General features: G+C 41.2%; 2 protein-coding genes across 4 annotated transcripts; one reads left to right on the top strand and one right to left on the bottom strand.

The window, feature by feature from the left end:
• Positions 1-190: 190 nt before the first annotated feature.
• fam135a (family with sequence similarity 135 member A) lies at positions 191-16,295 on the bottom strand. Of its 3 annotated transcripts, XM_069144876.1 has the most exons (22): positions 15,495-15,625; positions 14,180-14,258; positions 13,286-13,415; positions 11,550-11,629; positions 10,594-10,733; positions 9,804-9,874; positions 9,510-9,683; positions 9,120-9,246; positions 8,052-8,205; positions 7,404-7,481; positions 6,966-7,015; positions 6,175-6,333; positions 5,935-6,008; positions 5,626-5,780; positions 3,567-5,514; positions 3,303-3,463; positions 3,103-3,194; positions 2,916-3,013; positions 2,236-2,387; positions 1,983-2,093; positions 1,776-1,889; positions 191-1,333 (listed from the first exon to the last, which is right to left on the bottom strand). In XM_069144876.1, the coding sequence occupies exons 3-22, from the start codon at positions 13,360-13,362 to the stop codon at positions 1,128-1,130; spliced, it is 4,221 nt and encodes a 1,406-aa protein (XP_069000977.1). In that variant the 5' UTR covers positions 13,363-13,415; positions 14,180-14,258; positions 15,495-15,625; the 3' UTR covers positions 191-1,127. The 3 variants fall into 3 exon arrangements, with proteins under 3 accessions (XP_069000977.1, XP_069000976.1, XP_069000978.1); XM_069144875.1 differs by lacking the exons at positions 14,180-14,258; positions 15,495-15,625 and adding an exon at positions 15,657-16,295; XM_069144877.1 differs by lacking the exons at positions 7,404-7,481; positions 14,180-14,258; positions 15,495-15,625 and adding an exon at positions 15,657-16,294.
• Positions 16,296-17,473: 1,178 nt separating this feature from the next.
• On the top strand, positions 17,474-19,711 carry LOC138195053 (collagen alpha-1(IX) chain-like). The gene is made up of 4 exons (XM_069144114.1): positions 17,474-17,489; positions 18,663-18,749; positions 19,027-19,159; positions 19,476-19,711. The coding sequence occupies exons 1-4, from the start codon at positions 17,474-17,476 to the stop codon at positions 19,708-19,710; spliced, it is 471 nt and encodes a 156-aa protein (XP_069000215.1). The 3' UTR covers position 19,711.
• The last annotated feature ends 932 nt before the right edge of the window (positions 19,712-20,643 follow it).

Genomic DNA, 20,643 nt, shown 5'->3' with positions numbered 1-20,643 from the left:
TCATTATAACTGTTTGAATGATAAACCGTAGGAACCTCACCGAGTCACATTTGTCAGATAAGATTGTATTAGTAGGTGATTTGACATTGCATCAGCACATTGTTCCTGCATGTAGTGCACCAAACACAGGAGTGACACGCCTCTCTGAATCCTGAGGCAAACACAAGAAAGAAATAAAAGTCACATAAACTACTTCATAATATGCGTATTTAATGGTAGAGTGTGATGATATATAAACAATCATCCAATAAACAATTCTTAATTCCAACCAATACTTGCAGTTAAAGCATAAATAATCACCAAATGATCTTTCAATAAAACAAGTTCATATTACCAACATGTGCTTTTACTGAATAATGATCATTCCTTAAAACCCCTGTAGTAAAATGTCACTATGTTGTAGGCAAAGCTTCACTCTCCCAACGCCAGGCTGGGTAAATGTTGTGCAGAATACTGCAATAGCAAGGAACAGCGTAGATTATCAAGACCAAAGCCAAGGCTGCAAAGTCAGAGCAACAATCCTTTTTCAAATGCAATCTTTGCCATTAAAAATGATGGAAATTTGTTGATAAAAAAAGTAACTTGTACAAATGACCATTTTCTGTACAAAAGCTTGTAAAATGTAGTTGTGGTGCAAATCAATGCAGTGTCTCTTAAAATTGGTGGCTAAACATTTGCAATGGTGAGGACAGTATGTGCAGACTTGACTTGGGCCAGCTCACCAAAACAGCCATTTCATTTTTTGTAGCAGCTACATTTCCAGTTCAGCATCTAAAATTAATTGAATAACTTGGGAGTTAAGTAATTACAAGTAAAAATATAACATAAATAACACTGAAAATATAGCATATAATGGGGGAAATCAGTTCCCACGCACACACACACCCACCCACGCACACACACAACAATGTTTAAAAAAAAAAAAATGGTAGTAGAAAAATAAAAATGGCGAACTCCACATCCACCGTGATTCCAATACAAACACCATGAAAAGAAAGAAAGTGTGATTCTGCTTTGAAAAGTAATTCTATGATTTCAACCCAGATACCATGAACAACGTTTAGTTGCAGTGAGGTATTAGCGCCGCATTCCTCCTGTCCAGCCGAGTGTCTGATTCTGCTGCAGTTCTACTGAAAGAACTTGAGACCTGCAACGAGGAAGAACTTCTCCAGGAAGATCTCAGAATCGAGGACGGCAATGTGGGCGGCGCGGCCGATGAGGGAGTTGGCTGTGTTGGGTAGGGCGTGAATGACATCATAACGCACTAGATTACAGTCTTTGTTCTGAAGTACTGGCAGCAGCAGGTTCTCAATCATCTCAGCATACACAGGACCTGGTACGAACAAGATTAGAACAGGGTTTGGGTCCATTACATATTCTTAAATCAATTTAAGCCCCAATGTGTAGAGTTGTATGGTAGCATAAAAAAATTAAGCAATCACAATTTAGTCTACGTTCCTCTGTGTCCTTTAATTTTAACCAACAAAAAAAGGAAAGAGAGAAAGGAGAGAAAAACAGAATGTAAAGAAGTCTGAATAAATTAGGAGGAGGAACAATGTCCTCACAAAGTAGTTGCAAAATTTAGCTGGGAATTGCAAATAAGGTGAAACTGCACAACATGAGTGAAGAACAGCCCCACAGTTTGGTGTGTCACAGCCCTTAAGGACTGGGCTCGTTCTTCTTACTTGCTCTTGTACTTGCTCTATTCATGAAGGCATTTTGTCCTGGTGAGTCATTTTTTCATTGTTCCCACTGAGGATCTTGCCTCCACTCACCTGTTTGTTTGTCCTTTAATGCCGTTTTGCACATTTCAATCCGAGCAGAATGATAGGGGACGTAGCGATCCTGCAGTGACCCCACCAGCACCACATTTTTGAAAAACTGTAGGCCTTTAAAAGGACAGATGAGTCAGACATTTATATCTCCAAGCTCATGCTTTAAATATACAGCCTAAAACGTCTGTGAAAAACAGAAAAGCTAACCAGATTTCTTGCTGAGCTTATAGAGGAAAGTTTGGCGAGGATCAGAATGATCGCGGCACGTCAGCTGCAGGAGAGACCCCGACTTCTTCCACTTCTGCATGAACCAAAGGCCTGGGGACAAAGTTTAAAAGGTATTGACAAGATCCATCACCCTGACAGAGTAGACAGAGAGAGAATGTCACCATAGCAACTGCCAGTGAGCTGATGCGTTGGTGGAATCTCTTTAAATGTAGTTAAAGGTTTGGACTTTCACCTGTATTGACCAGAGCAGAGCTGTTGTACAGCGTGCCCAGGTGAGGTCCCGAGAGGGAAAGGAAGGTGTGCAGCCTGCTCAGGTAACATTTAAACCTGGGCCGGGTCAGCACTGAGCGAACTATGAGGTTCCCCAAAGAATGACCCACAAAGCTGCAAATGAAGAGGACGGAGGATTAGAGACCAACAGTAGAAACTACATAAAATTGCAACTCTGTCTACGACATATTTTTTATATTAATATTCTGATGCCACATGATGGAAAGAAAGAAGATTGTTTCTTCTTGTCTGCATGTGGCTCCGGAAAGTTTCTATGTGGTCATCTTATTTGCAAGTGACTCCGGAAACTTTCTCATCAAGTGGCTCCGAAAGGTTTCTTTTGTTTTACTTTCCACATCTAATTAACGACTCCCCTGTGTCCTTATCTTGTGACCTGCAACCATCTCAGTATTACCATACGAAAGCAGATACAAAGGGAATGGGGGTGACTGTCAACTGTTTGTCACACAGTATAAAAGCTGCCCTACGGAGGAGTGACGTTGAGCAATGCTGGACATCCTTCTTTGAGTGTACATGTATTTGCTCCTTCTTGCAAGAATAAATGTCCAATATGTTTGATTTTGAACCAAGCCTCCGAGTATTTTTTCTAACACTACATTTGGAGAGAATAGGACAGATTACCTTATCTTTGACACTGTGAGGTTGTATATCTGAATGTACTGGACTATTTCATCCAACAGTCGGTCTGTCATTGACTCAAAGTCAGCAAAAGTGTCATTCTGTAGATGAAAAGAAATATTTAAAAATCGAGGATAACTTAAAGCTGTAGCTCATGAAAACCCAAGTTTACCCTCTCTTATCCACGTACCTGATTCCTCTCAGACATGAGGAAGTCTATACGAGCACCAGGCAGTCCAAGCTCCAGGTAAGTCTTCACCAGTCTCAGGTCTGCACTGTTACCTGCAGCAAGAAAAATGCATCAATGTTGTTGTGAATAAAAAGCAAAGAGATTGTAACAAAACTACTTGGAAGATTGAATGAGGAAGCTTTAGAAGGAGGGTTTACTACCGTCCAGGCCATGGACACAGACTATAAGGTGAATGCCCTCTTCACAGCTTTCATCTTCCTCCAAGCTGAAATAAGGCACAGTGGATGCCAGCTCAGGCACCTCACTGTACAAGAAACCAGGGAGCCGAAGCTGCTTCATTTCTTCTTTGGCCTTGATAAACCTGCAAAATGATAGTAAAATAGATTATTAAATATTTACTTAATGTGTCCATAAAGTATGATATTTAATGGAATTTGAGAAAAATTTTTAAAAAGATGGCTCACGCTTTCATCTGTGTTGTTGGAGCACATTCATACCACTGCAGGTTGGATGAAAGAGGGGAGGAGGAACAGGGAGGTCTTCCCAAGCTATACCCAACGCTGGTGGAGGCGAGGTTGGAGCAGATGGGAGCTTTTGATAAATCCTTTGCTTCATGGACGTAGCCAATGCCAAGCTGTTCAAACAGAAGACTTGTCTCTTGGGCGGCTGCATCGCTGACCCCAATTGGCTCGTCATCGGCAACACCATTCACAAAAGCATAGCCATCGCCTTCCTCATAGTAGCCGTTCTCGATCATTTCATTCTCTGGCTCGTCCTCATCGTCCTCAACCTGTGGTCCTGTCCGGATTCCCAGTGTGATAGCAGACGTCTCTACGGGGCTGATCTCAGACACATCTGTGCTCGAGCATGAGCCAAAGTAGTTCTCTACCATCCCACGTTTTACCAAGTCAGTGCTACTGGTGGCAGAGTTACTGGAGGGGCAGGCTGTATGAGGCTCACTACGGGGTTCTTTAATCGTCCCGGAGCCAGCTGCTTCCTCTCCTCCACATCCAACACCTATTAATTTGGGGTCTGTTTCCAAGTCAAAGGCTGTTTTTTTAAGTTGGGAATCACCAGCAGCAGCGTCAGAGATGCAGGCCACCTCAGGTCTTTTCGTGATATCCCCAGAAAAGACTACAGTCTGCTCCTGCACCAAGATACTGGACTTCCTGCCTCGGACTTCAGCGCTACTGGAGGCCCTAGAGGAACCTTCGCCTTCATCATCTGAGGGCAAGGAGTTGATGGAAGTGAGAGAGGACTGGACTCCACTGACAGCACTTGTATTTTCTGGATACAGAGTCTCTCCTGTTCCAATGGGCTTTTGCACTGTGCTTTGCTGAATGGGCCGTGGTGCAGGATTCTGGAGGGCCCTCTCAGGTTGTGGCGCAGCAACACCTGATTCAGTGACACCTTGCCCCACACAGGTTTGTGGTCCCAGCACAAGCTGAGTTGCAAAAGAGCTTGGCTCACTCTCAATGCCGGAGTCTGAGAGGCGAGACCAGGCACTGGGTGCTCCTCCGTCTGGCAGCCTGATACAATCACCCCTTACCTGTACTGAGACCACACAGGACTGGCTACGTTGTGCTGCCTCTTTACCCGGCCTATCAAACACAGATTGTCCCACAGACTGTTGTGAGTCACTAAGGTCTGTCTGGGTAATCTCAGGAATGTTACTGCTGAGAGTTCCATCGGTCTGATATGGTAGAAGAACTGTTACTTTATCCCCTTTGAATGGGTCCTTGTTACTTGGTTTCACCTCAATTTGCTTGATCCCAGCAGACCACTGTGGCAACTTTTGAACATTGTGGTCAACTTGCTCATGTTTGGGAATTGGTTGGTTGCATGTAGCACTAGCCCCAGTACCTGCCTGAGGGTTATTCTGTGTATCCAAGGTTGCAGGAGTTTTGAAAAAAACATTTTGACAAGCAGCAGCAGTTGTATTGTCATCCACAACAGAATCATCAGCATGTTCTCCACAATGTGCTGATGTAGCACCAGAGTCAAAAACAGAACTAGCATTAGTCCTTAAATAACTACTTGAGTCCCTCTGTAAGGTGTCTCGTTCCTCGTGTTGGTGAACGGGAGCTTCCCCTTCTTTGCACTTTGTGCCGGTGTCACTATAAGGAGCTTTGAGGTTCTTATAGCCGACCAAAATGACAGAGTCCTTTGAACCCTGTCTGGTTAACTTCTTGGAGTTCTCAGTCTTTGAATTTTTCTTCAGTTTGACTGACTTGCCTTTGGACTTAGGAAGTGGGTCATAGTTGTCTGGCCAGGTGTTATCCATTGAGGCACATCGTGACTCGGGTATGGGGCTGGCTGCTGCACTGTAGTCCTTGGTGTTGGGCTTCTCTGTTTTACTGGAAGTTGAGCCAGTCCTTGTATTGTGCATGCCCAGCCAGGGTCCATCACGATCTTCAGGATGAAACAAAGTTAAATATGAAAAAATAAGGAAAAAGAATTTGGTTTTAAAAAATAGCCATTGAGCATTTATACCTAGTAGAGCAGCAATACTGTGATACTGACCTTCAGTGATAGAATCCAGGTATCTATCCTCAAAGATGATTGGCAGGGAGCTCACATCACCATCCAGGTCCGCACATTCCACTGGGAGTGGAGGCAAAGACAAAAAGTAGCTGGAGCTTTTAATAGCATTCGTCATCTGCTGGTGACTGTGAGCACTGATGGAGGGACGAAAAGAGAGAAAAGGAAACAATTAAAGACAGAGAAAACAAACTTGGCCGGTATTTCAAACAAGGAAGGACCGACTGGCCCGGGGCTGATAACAGCAACACTAGATTTCACAATCAAGACCAACATGCCAGTACAACTTACTGTAGCTCCTGGTATGCCAGTGCAGATTGTCTTGGATGTTCGAGACAAAAAAAAGCCTCTGCAAACCGCCTTACCTGTAATAACACCACATACAGTGGTATACAGTGTACAGTCATAATTTTGTCAATATGATTGAGTACAGTTTTGGATCAGTAACCAGCACAAAAAGGGCTGTTATCATTTATCACTGAAAGATAAGAGGTGTTTAAATTTGTAGATCATTCAGAAAGTTGGACTCACTCTTAGTGTATGGTGCTCCATAGCGAGTAGGGCAGCAACGTGCTCCTGCAGGGACACAACCTCTAGGAACTGTCCCCAGAGAGCCATGAGCAGAGAGCAGAGCTGAGCCAGGTTCATATTTACTAGTTCTGCAAGCTCGTCTGGGGATTCAGCTTTTTGCTAAAAGAATGAAGGCACAGGTCACCCAACAGTCAGCTTAAGTGAACATACCTCCCCAACAAGAGCGTTAAGAACAACGGCAGTTCTATTCAAGAAGATTGGTCTTTACAATAACTAAAAGCTTGTGGGAAAAAAAGGGCATTTTGTCATCACTTGATTAACTGCTTAATGTTGCAAACATGTTTGGCATTTGTTTTGACACGAGTTTTCCCTAACAGTTTTGAACAATGACCTAGTGTGTTTACTTTTACACCTGGTATTAGTTGTTACTGAAAGTAAATTTGCATCACTAACCTTTTTAGCCTCAAACAGACATGGTTACTCTTATTTTTACTTTCCACATATTTTCAATCATAAAAAGCTCCTTATTTAATCATGTAAAGCTGCTTTACTTGCAGATGGACTCTCCAAAATAGATGAAAGTCAATCTATTCCCTTTCCTGTCTGTCTACTCTACTATGAAATACTTTATTTAGAACTAAAGTGTAATACACTAAAAATGTGCCGACATCATTCACAGAAATGTTGCATTTCCCCCCACAGCTCTGCGGCTTCCTATACATGCTTTGCATCTTTTGCCATTAAAGTACAATCGCCAAAGACAAAACACAGCAGCGATCAACAGGTCTTACCTTGACTTGTTCACATAACTCAGCTAGCCGGGCCTCTAAGTCGAGTTGTTCTGAGGAGGCAGAGGAAAACTGTTACCAAGATTCATCGTTACAACTCATTTCATTCAACAGAAAAATGTTCAAAGAACCTGTAACACATGCTGAATAAGAAAGTTTGCCAGAAGGCACTGGTGTCAGAAAGTATCTTTGATAGGAAAAGACCAGAGAACTATGTTAAGAAACGCTCTCACCAAGACCTAGTTATAAAGACGAAAGGAAAGGTATACAGTATAGGTGTACAGAGGTGAAACGGTGACATGACAGCAGTTTAAGAATATTGTCTCTGGAAAGTGGGGCACAGAGAAGGCGTGGTGATTTCTACAAGAAGGAAACTGAAGTGAGGAGGAAAATGGCGAGAAAGGCAGGTTGATTTGAGGTACTGTAAGGGTCGGGACATACCTATGTAGACGTGCCTTTGACTTCGGGGATAGGGTCTTCTGAGTACTCTCTCATATAGGACTTGCATGCTGGGCTTGGCTAGTAAGATTGCACATATAGGCATATTTAACCTTTATTATCGATTGGTCATCTCGGATGGGTTAATATCTGTCCACTTGTGTGGATTAGGTTTGGTGAGCCTGAATAACAACTGTGAGTTATGTTTGGCTTTAGCGGTTAACACACTTAACCGTTGAATGCAAGTATGATTTTATTAGCATAATGAACTAAAATTAGTTAACCACAGTTAGTACCCCTAAAACAGTTTGTTAAGTTGCTGGTTGTGTAGTCTGTTTCCATGGCAACATGTGGTGATGTGTAGGGATCAGGTGAAATGACATGAGATCACAGCAAACTTATATGCAACAAACAAACGCTGAAAATAAACAACAATGAAAATCCACTGCAAGCGAAAAATGAATCAGAGGGTATTGTACAAGGTACATCATAACCTGGAGAATACTTGCTTCTTGTCAGTGCTTGTGAGTTAAAAATAAAGACGGTGAGCAACATTTTTATGAAGTCTGGGAGTTAGGATATAATTGCTTTCAAACCTGGAGTAACCTTCCACTCTGACTCGAGCTGATGTGAAGCAACAATGCAGCGTACCTAGTTCCATACGATGGGAGGAGGGCAGGTTCTTGGTGATAGTGGTGAAGTAGCCAAAGAGCCCCTGGTACGCTAGCAGGAGGTTGGAGCAAAGGTTCTGTTGCAGAGTGAAGGCATGCTGCAGACAGTTGTCAGATACCAGGAACGTCCTGCCCTGAGGGACCACAAAAGATTGAGAAGAGGCTATACTTAATTTAATTCTGAAAACAGTATCATTGCCGTTCTGGACATTGCAGCACTTGTTGGTTTGGTTTAGTAGCTATTGCCATGGGAAAACACAAACTCTCAGACACATGATGTTTTTGCCCACTTTCAGCTCGGATTATTCAGATATTTTGTTGTGTACTGAAACAACACTCTCAGTGGTCACAACGAGAATTTAGGGGAACTACTTTTTGTAACGCATCGACATCAGATAAATAAAAGCTTTTTAAAAACATAGTTCTTGCTGAATTAAACACCGATCTGTCTCGATTCTTTATTCTGATTATTATATAAAGAAGAACATGATTTAAAAATATATGACACTGCATACTGTGTGCCTCTTTATACTGCTATTACAGGAACCATCCCAGCACTATAAATCACCCTCAATTTGTGTGCAGTATCTAAATGCAAATTCTTCATAGCAGCTTGTATACAAATCCCTGTAGTGGAATGAAAAGTGGTCAATGCGATGTTATTACCAGGCTGCCCGTTAGTTATACATCAAGGAGTGATGAGGAGCATTGCTTCCATTCTGCCTGAATGACTCTGGACATTTACAGCACCATCTCGGGGCTCTAGCTGGCTATCTTCTTCTGTCGTGAAAGGCACATTACTTCTGGCCAAATGAGACAGCGGTCTGATAGTTTCCTATTCTTCTGCCCTATCTATCAACAGTGGGACACATCTCCCACCGTTTCAAATGCAGTCCACAGCTACGTCCATGTAGTAGTCCCAGTAAAATGTACAATTCAAAATGGCATCTTTTTGACTTTTTTAACAGAGTGAAGGTTTAATAGAATTTACAAATCAAAAAGGAGATTTCCCAAAACATTTATCATGCTATAAAAGGAGTTCACTTACATCTGGGGATACTTGCTTGACATAACTGCTGCCGAACACCACATTCTCCAGCGGTGGGATGACTGAGTCTTTACTCTGTGCTGGAGCGTTGCGGTTAAGCCATGTGTTTTTCACAGGTCGAGGAAAACTAGGTAAACACAAACTGAAATTAAACTCAGGGAATCACCACAAAAATGAAATAAGATACTTTAAAACAGATTCTTCTACTTTACATTTGCTTCAAATTTAAATTCAACAGATCATTTTTTTCCTTCAATCTTAATTGTACATTTTCTGTGTTGAGTAAAAAAGGTTGAATTCGGTGCAAACAACAATAACAAATAACATGATAGAAGCTTATGAAACTTATGCTTGAATATTCAGTGCAAAAACACTATCCTCTTGTCTGACCTGATAAGGGGCTGATGTAGTGCGACAAGGGACGCATGGATGGCCACAGAGATGACAGACAGGTGGAAGTAGTCAAACATGACATTGACGTGTTGATGGATGCCTCGCTGGAGGCTAAAGTGCAAACGAAGTGTGCGGCCACTGATATTCTGTAGAGAGCTTGGATCATCTGGCCTGTGGAAAGACATTAAATAATGAAGATAGAAGACCTTAGCGGTGCCTTATTTTCATAAGAGATGCAAGTATCAAATTTATGAAACACTGTATATGCAGTTAAAATGTTGCAACACCTACGTGTAATCGCCATCTGTGAAATATAAATCCAAGAAGAGCTGGAAATCCATGTCATTGAGGGACTCTTCCACCTGAGGATTACAAACGGCAGTTGACTTTAGAGATCTGTAATACACCTATCAAGATGTTTTTTATTTGATGGTAGCAGCTCTAACAATCCTTATACAATTGAAGCCGTTTATTGTTGTGACCGATGCCCAAGGACACACCAGCTGTCAAAATTAGTCCAAAGCCTCCCCATTCCTAACACAGGGCCTTGCAAAAGAGGACAAAGCAGTGGCGCACACACAAGCCATTAAAAGCAATTTCACCAAAGACATTCTCTCTGACAGCTACGCAGTTCTGGGTTAGTGAAAAAGAAAAATCACTTTGTCTCGTTTTCAGTGATAATTTGCGGGCGCATCAAGCACTTAATGAGCTGATTTTGGATGAGGACAGGGTTTTGATTTCGAAATTGTGCTCTCCCCATATTGCCGTTAAGGACAGATGGTCCCAATATTTATACCACAACAAGTACCAACTACTTTCTCTTCTGATTTTTACATACAATACAGAATATACCATAAAAATAACAATTGAACAAAATGTATTCAGCGGTCAAACAAATACTGTGAAATTAGATTAGCTTTTAATGTACATCTATTTCATGCCAAGTAGGCAGAGAGCAAAAGCATCATTTATATAACTGGGATATTGTATTGGTAAATACACAGTGATACAAATTTTGGACTGGGATCAGGGGCAGACACAAATTCTTAGTAAAAGCCACACCTGTCTTTCCTAAACTTACCTTCTTCTCATCCAGCAGCATCATCACTTTGAAGAGAAGGACATCATTGACCACAACCTCTTCATTCTTATACAGGATTTGGAAAGTTTTGCTGCAGATGACATCATCTTGGACAGAAGCAGGGAACGCCAGATCAGAGCCTAAACGAAGACCACAATGATTAACTGTGGCATTAATGATTGCAGCCAACCCATCTGCTTTAAAATTTGATAATTTCGAAATACACATTAATCACAATAGAGATAATGATCTTCTTATAACCTGTCAGAAATGATCTGACAAGGTATATCTTACCATGTCTGAATTGAAAGTGAAGCTGTTTCTCATCTACTCTATTAAGCAAGGTGTACAAAACTATAAAACTAGAAAATAAAATATTTAAGCACTGGAATTACATGCTCTCTTGATGATCCTGTTTATGTGTGAAACAAAGGATTGCATGCTTTGTGTGAAAGGAACAGATCAGGGGTTGAGACATATACACAAAGCTTTGGAGAAAAACTGAGAACAAGGAGTGGCCTTGTGAGATGCCTATCAGCTCTGTGCCAGCAAAACAATAAGTAAACCAAATCTGCAATAACCTTTTCCCTGAAAACAGTGCAAATATCCAAGAGCTGAAAACAAACATGCGAGTCCACTGAAGTATTATCATGACTAAATCTGTGTCACCTGCATTTACAGGGAGAATATTAGCCCACTGATGAGAGAAGCAGCAGTGTGTTACTTTAGACGTACCGCAAGTGATCGAAACATTACTTTCGAGGCTTTGATTGAAGAACTGAGGGGAAAGGGGCGGGGCTTAATGTTGACCAACTGGATCCACAAAGAGTACGTGAAGCATTTCAAACTACAGAAAAGATTCTTCGATATAAATTTGGATCTTGTGTGCAAAAAGATGATGTGTGGTAGGGAAAAAAACCTGCCCATATTGTACACATCTTATCAAAATAATTTACCTCCCGGGTGAAGCAGACTGGTCTCAATTTTGTGTGGGACGCGGGGTGGCACTTTCAGACTGGCACGCATCTGGTAAAACCTGGAAATGCAAACAACTCTTTTTAAAAGAAACACGGGTATGAAAAACTAGCACTGTTATCTCGGCCCAAACCATTACTGGGAGGTCTGCGAAAGAGGAACTAACCACACAGGTTAGCTACAAGTGCCTCTACTTGTAAAAGGACACTACACCTCTTTCATAAATGAATAATGAGCACTTTCTTTTGCAGTCACTCATGTAGTAAACCTGAGCTCTTAAAGCACTGATGAGTCAGGAGCAGGAGTTCCATCACAGCGCACCGAGGTATCATTACACTGCTGCTATAAAGAACAACTTCCAGATGTCCAAGACCGCAACTGTTACAGCTGTTCAGGAGTCATTTTACTCCTTAGTTTTCCCATTAAACACGGCAATTGTGAGGTATCTGCACAATGCTGGAAGAGTCTAAAATAGTTTTGATAGGGTAAGTTATTCCTAAACAACAGGATGACAGAAAAGCATGAGACACCATCCAACACAGTGCCACAACCAAAATGTTATCAGGGAGCAGCAGGGGACAATTAAACTCCAAGGGGAAATCAGGACTGCAGCTTGCTTTCTGTTGAAGAGTATAAAAGCCCTTCAGTGACAGCAACTCTTACAGGAATATTCAGTGCTGCACTGCAATGGGGGCGAAACTCATCAAATGACGAATGCCGGTCTGCTAGGACACGATTAGTTGAAGCTCTGTCTATACAGTATTAGTCCTGATACACATACATACTTGAGCTGAAACATGCTGCTCCAACAAAATTACATAATCTCTGCTTTCCATATCAGGTCTTTGTTGTGCAATAAATATTACAGGTTTTCTAAAAAAGAAATAAAGTACTGAATAAAGCCGATTAGCCAGTCTGTGTCAGACCAAATGTTTTATCGCTGGACCGCAGACAATTATCCTTTACAGTACGGTTTGCAAGTAAAGCATTAGTTATGCTTGTTTTCATGTTCTGTTTAACTAAACGTTATTTACAGTGTGCTTTACTAGGCTTCCTATCAGGTAGATTTCCATGAGTCAATTGAGTATAAATTGTTTTACTGTCTCATTATCCCTGCAGCACTACGGTAAGCCAAAAGATGCAAATTCAAAGTCAGTGAGTCAGAAAAGAGGAGCTCACGTGGTACATTTCACTGCATTTCTTCAAGTCAATCTAGGTTCTTTGCCGAGTCCTTTTTAAAACTGTAAACATTATAGTTTTACTAAATTCCCTTCTGGATCTTTACCCAAACTGTTTAAAGCATCACATGTTCGAGCCACCCATCATCACCACAGAGAGAAAGAAAAACAGGGCAATTTACATATAAAACAGTGCACTCAGGCACTGTTTAGCATATTCGGTCCTGTTAGTACAAAGCACATTTCTGAGGGCCCTGGAGGCCTAAACAAGACTGCCAACTGTCCCAGATCGGCTGGGTCACGCACCGAACACGTCCTGGTCCCCTTCTACCACAAACCGCAAGCCAAAGCTTATTTAAGTCATTTCAGAGTAAACCATCAAAGCTGACCTATTTTTTATTTGCAAAGTAAACTTATCTGTAATATATGCTTGGGAAAGACATTTTATTGGTGAACATTAATGAACAGTGACCTGTTGGCAAGTTCTTGCAAATAAAGAAAGACAATTACGTCGGTAGGAGCAATGAGTCGTAACGTACCCTCGCTGGAACAAGTCCACATTGTAGAACTTGTGGAGCTCCACAGAGAACTCCACCGTGGCCTGGATTTCAGTCATCTTGGTCTCTACAGGCAGAGGTGCCTTACATCATCTGGGATACACCTGTGGGCCTGCAAGCAAAAGTAATTAAATGTATTATATCAGCTGCAGGACTCCAGAAATATCCAAGCTAAAGCAAACAGATTTTTGTAAGACCTTTCCACTTGATTACAATACAGCATTTACACTGAAGTTAAACAGGTAAATAAAAGACTAAAACTTTTAAAACAATCCCTTAAGTCTTACAAAGTTTAGGCCAAACCTTTATTATCTTAAAAAAAATTGGAAGATATCAATTTAAAGACAACGTCAGCAGTAGTTATACAAACACAAGTTCAAGATTACTTAAGGGACAGTTAACTTTTTAGAGCATATGGTCATATGGCATAAAATGCATCCTGTCCTCTGGGCCTAATTAGTTAACAGCGCAGGCAATTATAACATTACTATGACAGGGTAAGGGAAAACAATATTAATAAGGTCACAAACATAGGATTGAAATCTAATATCACCAATTGGTAGTGTTAGAAATAAACACAGACATCCTTGTACTAACACTTTTAGCACACGATTTATTTAGATCTAATTAAAGAAAAGGTCATATAGTCATTTTGGGCTGTAGCTGAGGCCCCAAAAAAAACCTGGCAAGAGCAATCCTACAGACGCTCCCTGAATTAGTCATGTATGAAATGAATAAATCATCCGCTGGGAAACAACATTACATTGTGTTCAAGCCAGAGAAAACCAATAAGACTCAAAGAGCCACCATGAATTTGACTTGGTTGACACAGATGCCGGATATAAAGCAGAGTACCATGTTAACGTCAACATTTACCTCCTTTCCTGGGAGAAGTGATCTTTGAATGCTGATGTTGAGTTTAGGGGTCATGGAAGCAACTGGTTTATCGGGTAGTCTTTAGCCGAGAGCATTGTCAGAGGACAAATAAAAACTATTAATAGGTATAAAATAAAAGGTGAAGTAAGGCTCACAGTTAGGAATGCTGAAATGTTGCTGTCAATATACCAAGTAATCTGCACTTTCACAAGACACAATACAATAACTACAAAACTGGCTTTTGGAGAAGCTAATGACACATTTCCATAACGAAACGCTGGCCACTGGTGAAAAGGAAGTGTCACTTATTTAAAGCAATTCAAGTCACCAACCCACAAAGTAAAACTGAAACATCTAGTCAGCGGTAGAAGAAGTATTCAGGTCCTTTACTTAAGTAAAAGTACAAATACGACACTGTGAAAACACTCCACTGCAAGTTAAAGTCTAGCAGTCAAACACTTATTTAAGTGGGTTAATAATATCAGGAAAATATAGCCTAATTAAAGTATCAGAAGTAAAGTACAGGCTATGCAGTAAATGTGAGAGACTAAGAAAGACTATTTAAGGCCTGTGCTTATTTTAACTACTTTATGATCTGTTGGTTAGTTTAATCTACAGTAATCCATCATACTCTAAAATATTATCATGTTTATAGAGTTTATGTTCAGTAAGAACCACGTATCTCTAAAAATTCAACGAGCTCAAAAACAATACATTTTCCAGTAAATCCAAGCGGATTAAAACAAATCAATAAATCGTAAAAAGGAGATTTTTTTTTTTTTTTCCATCAGCCCATATCAGTTCACCAGAACATTTAAAAACTGTAATCCCAGACGTAACTCGAGCTGTCAAACGAGTGTAATGGAGTAAAACAGGGATTTGCTTCCGAGATTTTAAGTGCAGTAGAAGTATAAAGTTGCACCACTGTAGAAATACTAAAAGTAAAGTACAAAACGCCTTAAAAAGTGTCGCTTCAACAGTGTTGAGAGTTAAAACGTCGTCGGTTCCTGCAGCGAGACCAACATACATGACAGACAAGGCCTCTCAACACGTCCACGGATGGCGTCTTGTTTTGAAAACAAATGTCAGCTGCTGCCGAACCTGAACTAACGCAGACCGGCTCGGGACACGGTCCGACACGGAGGTCCGGTCCGGTCCGGCCCGGGTGAAGGGTAGCCTCTCGGTTACAGGTGGGGAAGCTACCAAAAAAAAAAAAAAAAAAAAAAAAAAAAAAAAAAAAAAAAAAAAAAAAAAAAGGCCTGTAAAAAAAACAAAACCCCCAAAAAACGACGCGGCGAAAACTTGATGTACTTACGAAGACCAACAACAACAACAACAACAAGTCTCCCCTTGATAAGTCAACGGTGGTAACCGGTAACCGGTGACCGGTTCGTGTCGCCTCAGACACCCGCCCGCCGTGCAGTCGTCGCCGGCTAACGTTAGAGCCGCAGACGGGCTACGAACCGGAGCTACTCACCATTGCGTTGGCAAGCTAACATTAGCCAGCTAACCGACGTTAGCTCCAATTTCAGTCGTCTCGCCGTCCTTTCACTGTGAGGTGCCGACAGGGGGGGAAAAACTAAAACAACGACCCACTACGCTGCTGGATATTTCACCTCCTAATCTGGCCAACTTTAAAGGAGAGACGTCCTTAAAAATGATATCCAGACCGGACCGGCCATGTCGCTGTCTCTCTGAACTGAGCATTCAGCTAACTGCTCAATCTGCTCCAGCTGCTTATGAACATTCAGCTGCGTCTGACTGCACAGAGACAGAGACAGAGACTAGAGACAGAGACTAGAGACAGAGACCAGAGACTAGAGACAGAGACTAGAGACAGAGACCAGAGACTAGAGACAGAGACTAGAGACAGAGACCAGAGACTAGAGACAGAGACTAGAGACAGAGACTAGAGACAGAGACTAGAGACAGAGACCAGAGACTAGAGACAGAGACTAGAGACAGAGACCAGAGACTAGAGACAGAGACCAGAGACAGAGACTAGAGACAGAGACCAGAGACCAGAGACAGAGACTAGAGACAGAGACCAGAGACAGAGACCAGAGACCAGAGACAGAGACCAGAGACGCAGCTGACGCAGGCAGAACCGGTGCACGTAAATGAGCATCGACGAGCTGGATTTGTTTGCATGTGTTATGTTTTCATTCATTATTATTAATACATGTTTACATTATTATGATTATTATCATCATCATCATTATTAATAATAATAATATTATTACTATTATTATGTATAAAGTAGTAAACTTTGACTTATTTTTAAGGATTTGCCAATATGGTATATATATATATATATTTTTTTTTTTAAATTTACATCTATTTAAATACACAAGTAAGGTTTTTTTTGTTGTTCGTTCCAGTGGTTGGTCTGGCTGCCTATTACGCAGCTTTCTGAATGCTTTGTTTCTTCTCTCCAGAGTCCTCAGACCAGTGAATGTACATTATGCAACCTTTCCAACTAAAGAGGACTTGAGTGCTGCTGTCTGCAGTATGTAAGCCAATGAGTCCAATTTAACTTATCAGTCCTGCAAGCCAATCAATGTATCACTTGAAACAAGTGCCAAATAGCAGTCTGTAGGGAGGGAATGTAAGGGGAGGGACATTAGTTTACAATCAGCCCTGTTATTTCTTATTCCTGTGGAACAATGTTTACCAAATGAAAAGTTCAGGAGTTTCCTGGTAATCAACACAATGCAATTCTTGGGATTCTGCATGTTACAAAGTTTTACACCTTATTGCCTCCTTACAAAAGAATTGTTTCTGCCTCTTTGCCTGACAGAGCAAACACAGCTTGCATCGCTCCTTACTCAGCGTCTCTTGATATTCAGTTTGGACAGCACTGGAAACAATGCTGTCTGAATACCATGAAACCATAGAGATCACAGAGAATGTAGATCCCAGGACTGCTGGGAAAATAAAGTCACTGCAGGATGACATTATCTTTTTCATAGCTAATTTATTTGGTTTTTCTAATTTATTTGGTCTCATAAATATAGAACCACAAATGGGATACCATACTGGGATTATGTGCTTGAAGAAGCATAAGGCCTAACAATAAATCCAAGGTGGCTGCAGGAGAGCAAAGTTGACACTAAGGAGACTGTTGAATCACTCCCCCAAATAAATGACAACAGTGAAGCCGATAAGAGACCTCACACTGTGACCTGAATGTTTTCACTCCTGCTGACAGCAACAATTCAGGTTTGTGTTGGCTCCTGAATGGCAATTTGAAAAAAAAAAAAAAAATCCAACATTTCCATATCAAGCTATGAAATGAGTGGAGTCAAAGGTAAGTCATTTAATCATGATAATGTGTGAGGAATGTGCCATGTAAGTGATAGTTATAATTTACCATCATTCTGCAAACAAATGTTTCTTAAAAGGTTGTTGGTTTCTTCTGAATATATTTCAGAAATATCCTCCTGTACTCACTGTGCTGCTGCTATGTGATCCCAGAGAACATTTGCACTGGACTTCATTCTCAGAGTAAGTAATCTTCTGCACTGCACGGTGCACTTCCTGAGAAAACAAATGACACAGGGAGATAAAATAATGTCAACATTTCAATATCAACACTTCATCCTCGAAGTAATACAATTTCCACTGCAACGAGTTGCTGGAAACATGAGTCACATTTAATCAGCAGTATTTCTCAACCCGTCATACTCATATCACTACTGGTTGGTTTGTACTTGTGACTGCTATTCCTCTTTTTTCCAAGCAGTTTCTCAATGGTTACACTTTTCTTTTTTACTCACGTATGCAGTCAGGTATTCAGAGCTCTGTCATTTCATGTTGCAGATCTATTTTATAGCCAAAAAACTGCTAATAGACATTTATTGATAAAAGACACTTATTTATAAAACGACATTGTTTTTTTTCCATTCACTGTTTACATTATCTTCCCTCAGTGCACACTGATGTACTTATCTATTTTTTATGACATGCATGTGGGTCTGTGTAACTGTCAGGGAGTACAGATGTGTGCATGTAAATTGATTCAACAGTGCACTAAGTGGTTTCTCAAAGTAAAATGCATTGATAAATACACGACTGGCATAAGTGTTCGGCTGTAGTATAGACCCCGAGGCCTACATGTGAACAGTGCTGGCACCCACCTTGATTCTGTTGAATGTGAACTGTTTATTCAAACTCGATAAAGACCTTTAACTTTTTGTCCAGATGTGTAAAAACTATCAAATCTAGACCTCAAGTGTTAAAGAGGACACCACAAACAGGCAGAGATAGTCTAATATTTATTCAAGGCAGTGGTGCAGCTTTCCAAACACTGAGCTTTTATTCCCTCCCCGCAGGACGCACTCACACGCACACACGCACACACACACACGCACACACGCGCACACACGCACACACACACACACACACACACACACACACACACACACACACTGACTGTGACACTTTGACTACTAACAGGCTGCTTTCTTTTTCCATCTTGCAGCTGTGAGATTTTCATCTCAAGTTGGTATTCATTTGGAGCAGCAGTCCTTGTGCCCTCAGATCAGCATCGGGGACGATCATTTCCCAGGTGGTTTCACAAAACATTACAGTACTGCCTGAAAATACAAAGCAAATATTGCATATTTAACATGAAAATATAGCCTACAAAGGGATATTACATATATTATTGGTAGGGAAACTCTACAATAACTGTTCAGTGTGGCATTTGACCACAAACACTTTCTCTCTGAAGAGACATTATAGGAAAACTTTAATACCAATAATATAACATTGAAAGATATAGCCTGTGGGAACCCTGTGAGGTGATTTTGTATTTAACCACGCTTCTGTGCATGTACCCTCAGGATTTTATATCATGTCCCAGTTCCATATCGCTGAGCTGGCAAGAAGAGGCACTGTTAAAAAGGTTGTTGGACCATCTCTTCGGGATGTTGCTTATCAAATAGGCCCAACTTTCAACTTCAGAATCAACACAAGGTAAGCTGCAGAGCATTACAATGCACGAGTGAACACTGACATCCAGTGGCTGAGCTGGTATAACGCAGTTCACCCTGTCCATGGTCCTGAACATCAAAGATCGGCCTTATCTGAGTCCCTCTGAAACACAAATACGACCTTTTATATGATTAGAGATATCATGTGACTATTACAAGCAGAGTAAGCCCTTAACGGATGATACAATACAAAGCAGGGTGACACAATCACTGTAAATAAATAACGTAAATACGAGTACTGATTTTTAAATGAAGACGTCATCTGAGGGTTTAATAAACGTCGTTTTGTTATGTTTCAGATCAGCTTATCCACTGGGACTCCCGGAGGAGTTTGCATTTGTGGCCATGCTGCGCATGAGTGGCAGCACCATATATAAAAACTGGAATATCTGGCAAATGCAGGACGTCAATGGCGCCGAGCAGCTGGCCGTCAGACTCAACGGGGAGTCCCAAGTCTGTGGAGTTTACCTTCACAGCGCTAAACGCCGGCAGGCACTCTGTGGTTTTCAGCGCCCCGGGGTTTCTTTTCAATGATCAGTGGCACAAAGTGGTGCTGCACGTCAGCAGGAACTCTGTGTCCCTTTTCGTGGACTGCGTCCTTATCGGTTCTCAGAATATACCCCCCCCAGAGAAAAGTCACTCTGGATGGCTTCACGCTGATAGAAAAGCTCAAGGACAACCCACTGATGGCAGTTCCGGTACGTCTACTGTGACAGTGATAGTAATACTATAAAGTTCACCCACTTTCAGTCCGCAATAAATTATCATTGTGGTGTGTGTATTACTAAATTTACGTGATGCCATAAGTTTGTGGCTACACCTAAAATGATGAGTTGTTCGGGCTTTTTATAGACCCTCGTTTGATTATACGCAGAGGACTTCCTCCCTGTTTCCTTCGGGGCACACTTGACATGCACAAGTGTGGAAATCCCCGAGTTTTCTCTTCAGCCTGTTTGGTTTGTCTGCTGTCCCTCCATTGAGGCTTTTACCTGTAAATATGTGGTATTTGTTGCCGATTCTGGTCAAGGACACGAGTTGTGCACAAACTCAGGTCAAATGCATGGCTTTCAGAATCGTGCCTATTTTTGTGCGCAATTACAAAAGCAGTGCACATCCCACCATGAATCCATACTTCCCATTTATGCACAGTATAGCTCCCAGCATTGTAAATATTTAAAGCCCATATACTAATGTTTCAGTAATGAGTCCCAGGCTGTAACTAATTTACTGTGCAAACATAGTGCTTTCTGCTTCTTTCTTCTTTTTTTTTTAAAACATTTTATTCTTTTTATCTTATGCTACAGACTGAGGCTAAATTGTTAATGGAAACAGCCTCGTGCTTTCGGATGCAGTGGCGATAAAGGGCGATGGTGATGCTGTGCTGATCTTTTTATGTTTCTTTCTTTTTCTTTCTTTTTTTTTTTTTTTTAAATGAAGTTTGAACTCAAGTCAATGGTGATTCACTGC

Source organism: Embiotoca jacksoni, unplaced genomic scaffold (genome assembly GCF_022577435.1).
Source record: "Embiotoca jacksoni isolate LCO1_2020_lvr unplaced genomic scaffold, fEmbJac1.0.p SCAF_12, whole genome shotgun sequence".
Taxonomy (NCBI): Eukaryota; Metazoa; Chordata; class Actinopteri; family Embiotocidae; genus Embiotoca; species Embiotoca jacksoni.
Note: the sequence above shows the minus strand (reverse complement) of the source record. Positions and strands in the feature narration are given on the sequence as shown.